This window comes from Scophthalmus maximus, chromosome 16 (genome assembly GCF_022379125.1).
Source record: "Scophthalmus maximus strain ysfricsl-2021 chromosome 16, ASM2237912v1, whole genome shotgun sequence".
In the NCBI taxonomy this organism is placed as follows: domain Eukaryota; kingdom Metazoa; phylum Chordata; class Actinopteri; order Pleuronectiformes; family Scophthalmidae; genus Scophthalmus; species Scophthalmus maximus.
In genome coordinates this window covers 12,126,055-12,132,500 of record NC_061530.1, presented here as the reverse complement: position 1 = coordinate 12,132,500, position 6,446 = coordinate 12,126,055, and the positions used below count along the sequence as shown (strand labels likewise).

At 41.3% G+C, this 6,446-nt stretch overlaps 1 protein-coding gene across 1 annotated transcript in view; it reads right to left on the bottom strand.

The window, feature by feature from the left end:
• Nucleotides 1-5,907, bottom strand: part of LOC118287664 (oocyte zinc finger protein XlCOF8.4-like) — a 7,314-nt gene extending 1,407 nt beyond the window's left edge. The window contains exons 1-5 of the mRNA XM_047327802.1: nucleotides 5,604-5,907; nucleotides 5,120-5,321; nucleotides 4,155-5,028; nucleotides 846-1,036; nucleotides 1-709 (exon numbers count right to left, since the gene is read on the bottom strand). The exon at nucleotides 1-709 is cut by the window's left edge and continues 1,407 nt beyond it. Of these exons, the coding sequence (XP_047183758.1) occupies nucleotides 1-709; nucleotides 846-1,036; nucleotides 4,155-5,028; nucleotides 5,120-5,309 (1,964 nt within the window). The 5' untranslated portion in view covers nucleotides 5,310-5,321; nucleotides 5,604-5,907. The remainder of the gene's footprint in view (nucleotides 710-845; nucleotides 1,037-4,154; nucleotides 5,029-5,119; nucleotides 5,322-5,603) is intronic.
• Between the last annotated feature and the right edge of the window lie 539 nt (nucleotides 5,908-6,446).

The window sequence follows — 6,446 nt, the reverse complement described above, 5'->3', positions numbered from 1 at the left end:
TGGATTCTCAGGTTCCCTATCCTGGTGAACGTCTTTCCGCACACAACGCACGGGTGCGACTCGTCTCCCCTGAAGTTCTCCCTCTTGAATTTCCTCACGTCGAAGGCGGCCCTGTTGGGCTTTGCAAACCCGTGCCTCCTAGGCATGCTGTTCTTTGAGTGGACAAAGATGAGTCCATAAGGTTCCGGAGCTGCGACTTGCAGCCGGAGGGTTTGAGCTGGGATGTGACGAGATGAGTTGCAGCTCAAGTCCACACATCCGGGGTTCTGTTCCTGAAGAGACAGCAGTGCTTCTGACGTCATGCAGTCCGTTGGCTCTGCTTCTCTTTTGACGGCCGCCAGGTTTACCTCGAGCTGACTGCTAGAGTGAGTGTTGCACGTGTTGTTAGATGAGAAAGAACCGGCATCCCCATTTGCACTGTCCGATGTCATTGGCTCCTCTGTGACATTCATGGCGTCCTCAGGTTGTGATTTGCAATACTCTGTTGACGTTTGTGCTGAGTGACACTTGGCTTGTGATTCAGCGTTATTGTGGCTCTTATGTTCATTGTTCACCTGCGTTTCACCATTGTCGGGTGTGTGGCTGCTTATAGGGTTTCCCTCTGTGAGAGTGATACCCGAATAGTGCCTCCGTTCGAGGCTGGAGTCCTGCTCACAATTCTTTGTGTCGGGTTTTTCTTCGGGCAGTGGTCCACTTGCAGGGGGAACAGCTGTGAAATGACCATCAAATTAATTAATAAAATTTTACTTTCATTTAGTAACTCATCAAGACACTCCAGCCAGAATGGGGCTGATGCATTAGTTAGTCATATAAATCATGCCAATTTTGACTACTCTTGTACCCACGCGCGCTCTCTTTCTTGATCTTGTCCTGGAGCTCCAGCAGCCGTCTCTTTAGATTCTCGTTCTCCCTCTGTGTCCTGGCGGTTTTCTCCTGGTACTCTGACACCGTCTCCTTCACCACCTCCAGGACCTCCTGCACCGCCTCGGTCAGGAGCTTGGCCACGCGAGCGTTCAAACGTTCAAGTTTAGACATCCTGAAACAATAAAAACATCCCCTCGGGGTAAGAAATGACTGTGTGGACCAATTATGCATCAACTACCTGCAGAAATGAGCAATGACGTACATAATCCATTATAACATGTCAATTAATAGAAAAGGTTTGATGATTGTCGCTGTTGTATGATTTTTTTTGAAGTGTGAAAAAATTGGAGGCACAGACAAATTCTGTGGTTGGTTGATTAGATACACGACCATCCAACCCTTTGTATGAGAGCAATTTCGGGGATTTGAAAAAAAATACATAAATAAATATATATATATATATATATATATATATATATATATATATATATATATATATAAAAGCTCTTTCAACTCCTTGTCACGACCAGAAGGATATTAATATTATACAATGAATCAACATGCAATATATATGATACAATATGATTTGTACAAACATCCCATATAAGAGTCTTTCACATAGACAGTCTGGTGTCAAACCAGGCGAATCCTGAGCACTTCCGCATTCATTCATTTCTGTTTATTTATGGGAAGACAAATACAATATTAGAGTAAAATGATTCCTGAGAAACAGTCTGTAAAGCTTTCTTTCTGGAGGGTGAATGGGTAATGTTGTCAAACATTAAACGTGACGTGTTTATTCGATATTAACTTATTAAGTAAAACAAACAGGTGTTCAATGACTGCAGTCATTAGCTCAGCATGAGAAAAGCAGCAGTACCTGCACGGTAGTCCTGAAGTTAGCGGCTAAAAAACGTTAGCTACTTTAGCTAACTCCGTGTACGTTTTCTCTTTAAACATCCCCAAGGTCGAAAAAACCCTCCATGTCGCTATGGTTTCAGCAACGCGTCTACTTTTAATGAATGAAAAGCAATGAAACCCGTTTAAAATACAACGAACGGTGTAACAAAGCACAAATAAAAGACGTGTGATATTGTCATATCAATCCACAACCTCCGGAAGCGGAAGGTGATTCACGTCCGGTAGGGCAGTTGTTTTTCAAAATAAAAGTCGGCGATTAATGCGTTTTTTCAATTTGCATATCGGCATCTGACCATGACACTTCACCTCCTCCTCATACTGTCAATACAATGTTACACGACAAATGGATCAAATTTTTGCATTATTCATACAGCCAGGTCACAGCAACGTGACCAAACAAATCCTCCTTTTAAATGACAAAACAGTGTAATTGTATCAAATCATCTTTCGATATAGTGTGTTTTGACATTACACAAGGCAATGATCCAAGAAATAACCAAATTATTAAAAAAAATATTTGAAAGTTTTAGCTTAATAAAATCAAAAACAATTAAACAGCTGTGTTATGTTAAATAGTTTTGATCAAGTTGGATACGTTTGTGATATAAATGTAGGGTTAAAGCTGCGTGAGGTGCATATATGATAACTATGATAACTATACTGTTCCCAACTATCACACACTTGACTCTGCATTGTGTCAACATTCTCTCCAGAAATTCTGAAACACTTAAACCTTGTCATTAGGCATACCAAAGAGATTACATTTACATTTTAAACTCCAACATCTGTGCCCACTCACAAAACCTTACAAACTTTTATTGCAGGGTTGATTCAAGATAAGGGTGAAAATGGGTTGGATGTTTTTTTTAAATACGTAAATCAAAAACAAAAGTATAAGGCCATTTTAGATCGCCTTCAAAATGTTTATTTTTGACCGATGATAGACACCAGAAATAATATATTTATTTAAATAATAGAAAAAATCATACTTACCTCTTAAATTTGTTGTGTCATATTCCTGTGGCTGATTGCCGTACAGTGAGGCTAAGTGAAAATTAAAAAAAAATGTATGGAGTAGGAGTGACTCATCTGTTTAGCTGAGCAGTTGTTCAGAGCCTGCATCAAGCTTCAACAAGTCACATCTATCTGAGAAGGAAAGGGAAGAAATGACTGGTTTTGGGAAGAACTCTCAAAAGGTTGGGAAAGACATTTTGTCATCCCCTCGGTGAAGTGATGTAATGAGGCAATGCAACAGTATTCACCTTAAACTTACAAGGCTTTGTGCAGTTAACTGCTTAATGATGGTGCAGCAATAATCTCTAATAAATGTAAATCTCAACAATGTTAAAATGCTTCAACTAACTAGAATGGCTCAGTGGAGAGTAGCATACTGTACATCGGCCGAGGCCGAACAATCCTACAGGTGATCCTTTACATCTTATAGAAAGGATAAAGGAAGTGGTCTGATGATAAAAATGATTTATTTGTTGTAAGACACAGTTAAAGAAAGTGAAGAAAAACATTCCCAGACCCAGGTCCCACCCCTCCACCAAGTTTGGTGAAAAACCTTTCTGTAGTTTTGGCGTAATCCTGCTGACAAATTAACCAACAAACAGACACGGGGGAACCCTGTAACTTCCCTGGTGGTGGAAATAAATACAACAATGTGAACACAAGTGTAGAAACTTTTGTCCCCAAATTCCCCTACATAAAACACACGCGAGGGACTTTAATTATTTGCTCAGCCCCATTAAAATGTCAGGGATCAGTTTTTATCAGGGATCAAGGCGTGAATCCATTTCCTTGCTGATATAGATGTTCTAAAAGCACGAATGACTAAATTACACCACCCTCATTTGTACACTTGTTTTTTGGATTCAGATTGTACTGTCAATGCAAACTTATCTTGCATGTATACAGAACCATTTACACGCAGAAGTACTGAATATATATAAACATGTTTTTGATTTGGAAATGAGTGTGGAGGTTCACACCAGAGGCTCCAGGATGCAGAACGTACCACAGCAAACAAAACTCAACTGACAAACAGCAGTGAGGCAGGAACAGTAGTTGGTGACTTCAGAATTTGACATGTGCTCTACAACAGGCCATTTTGATAAAAGAAGGCACATTTAATCATGCAATAAATAACTTATCTGTTACACAATGTTGAAACAGGATTGTAGTTTGCTCAGCTCCAAAAAGATGCTTGTAGATAATCCAGGACTTTGCACCTTTTATTAACCTTCGACAGTCGCTTAAACACAGGCAGGCTTTTTCAGTGTCCATCTCCAAATATCAAAAAACAACCGGATACCACAGCTGAACAATGTGGCACAGTAGCTTTGTAAGAATCACAGCAGCCTCACAGATGCGTTTGCTGGTGTTTCTTCATATTGCTTGAGTGACTGAAACTTTTGCCACAGTGGCTGCAGCCAAAGGGCTTCTCTCCCGTGTGGTAGCGCAGATGCACCGTCAGGTAGCCCGACTGACTGAAGCGCTTCCCGCACACCGAGCAGCAGTACGGCTTCTCCCCCGTGTGCACCCTGTTGTGTTTCTTGTAGTCACCTGCGTGTCTGAAGGTGCGACCGCACAGCGAGCAGCAATACTGCGCCCTGACGTTTCTCTGGAAAGCTCCGGAGGCTGAACCGCCCGCTGCGGTGTCTATCTGAGCGGTGTGTTGTTTTCCGGCACCAACGCTGCTGTTTGTGTGATTGTATCTTTGAGGCTGTGACTCTTCTGTGTTATTTTGGCCCAGACTGAAGATGACCCCTGACATGTTGAAGAGTCCTGAATTGGTTTGAGCCAATTCTAATCTTTGTAAGGATGCAGCGCTGGTTGCGGCATCATCGTAAAAATAGTTTGTGTGTTTGTGCGTGGCCTCTTCATCCGACGTGTGCTCTGCTTTCATTTTATTTGATGTAAAGGATAAGTCAGAATCATCTTCATTGATTTCAATTGCAATAACGGGGTCTACATGATTTGTAGTTGGTGTTGACAGTCGGTAATCAGTCTCATTTTTAAGAGTTCTTGGTACTATCCTCTGTCGTGATCCTGTGGCAGCTTCAGGGGAGAGGCATGGGGCGGCTAATGACGTGATGGATGCTTCGCAGTCTGTATCTTCAAATGAATAAGAGGAATCCTTATCAGTAGGGCGGAGTTCGGTGACCTCTACCAGCACTTCTTTCTCTCTCCGTTCCAGCTGGACCTGCCGGGTCGCAGGGGGAATTTGTGGCACAGTTCCTGCGAGACAACAAATGGCGATGAAAAAGAGACACAATATTTGATCAGTTTCAACAAGTCTGGGCACAAGTGATTAGTTGTGTTGTCTTACCACGGCTCTCCAGGTTCATCTTGTCCTGGAGCTCCACTAGCCTCCTCCTCAGACTCTGGTTCTCCCTCTGTGTCCTGGCAGTTTTCTCCTGGTACTCCGACACCGTCTCTCTCACCACCTCCAGAACCTCCTGCACCGCTTGAGACAGCAGCTTTTCCAATCGGCCATTGAGACGCTCAATCTTGGACATATTTAATATGGCCTGAGAAGAAAAGAATACGATGGCATGGTGTTTACCACACTTTCTACCAATACAATGACTTTAATTTGCCATTAGTTCTTCAGTAATCTATCTGATCACCTGTTCTGCCAACTACAATCACGGCAAAAAATATATAAATTTAAATAGGAGTATTATAGCAATACAATGACTGGGAATGAGACACAATGAGATAGTGATCTCACTATTAGATACATTAACATCAGTAATGCGAATGTGTTCCATTTGTAAAAACAATTCTTAGCAAAGGGAAAAGAAGCCTACCTTAATCCCTAGATGGTATTTGCTTGAACCTCATGTATTTCCCATGAAACACTATTGCGCTCTTCGATGAATCCCAGTTTATCTAATGGTGACCCGGATGTAAACATTCAGGCATTTGTATTATTATCTCATTCAGGCTGCAGAACCGTCAGGACAAATCCGACCCGGTGTCGATTATGACGATAGATGAAGCTAATTCCCTCTATAAATGTAGTCAAAGTCCAAAAGAAGTTTGCAAAAAATACATTGGCATAGGTTGTGCGCACGAGACATCCCCCACGCATATCGTTCCGATTTTCTTCCTGGGTCTTTGAAGCGGCTGACATCCGGTGACACGTGCGTTGCTGCCATCTACAGGTCAATAAGCGAAAAGACAGAAACAGAGATCCATTTTTATTCTCTGATGAAACATGGAAGAGGAACAGGGCCAAGAAAATAGGAAGAGAGGATTTTCTATTCATTTAGCATTTCGAGAATGAAGTAGATTTTTCGTTAGAAAAACATAAAATTTCTAGATTAAAGTTAAAGAATATATCAAACTTCTAACATTAGCACATACGACAGCCTCAGTTTTAGTACAAGGGAATTCCCTTTAAACAAATAAACAGTATAATTCATCAGCGTTAGGTCTTGGAAAGATGGAACACTGGCAGCTCACATATCTTTCAGTCGCTCTGCTGAATGCGATGGACTGGAGGAGTCAACTTTATTCTCGAGGTTTCAACTTTACTCTTGAAATGAAATTAACTTTTATTTGGTTCACATGCAAAAATAAAAAAAAAACTTCAGTTTGGCCAAATACTCCTCCGTAGATATCCTTAACAGTTTGAAAATAAAATTTTC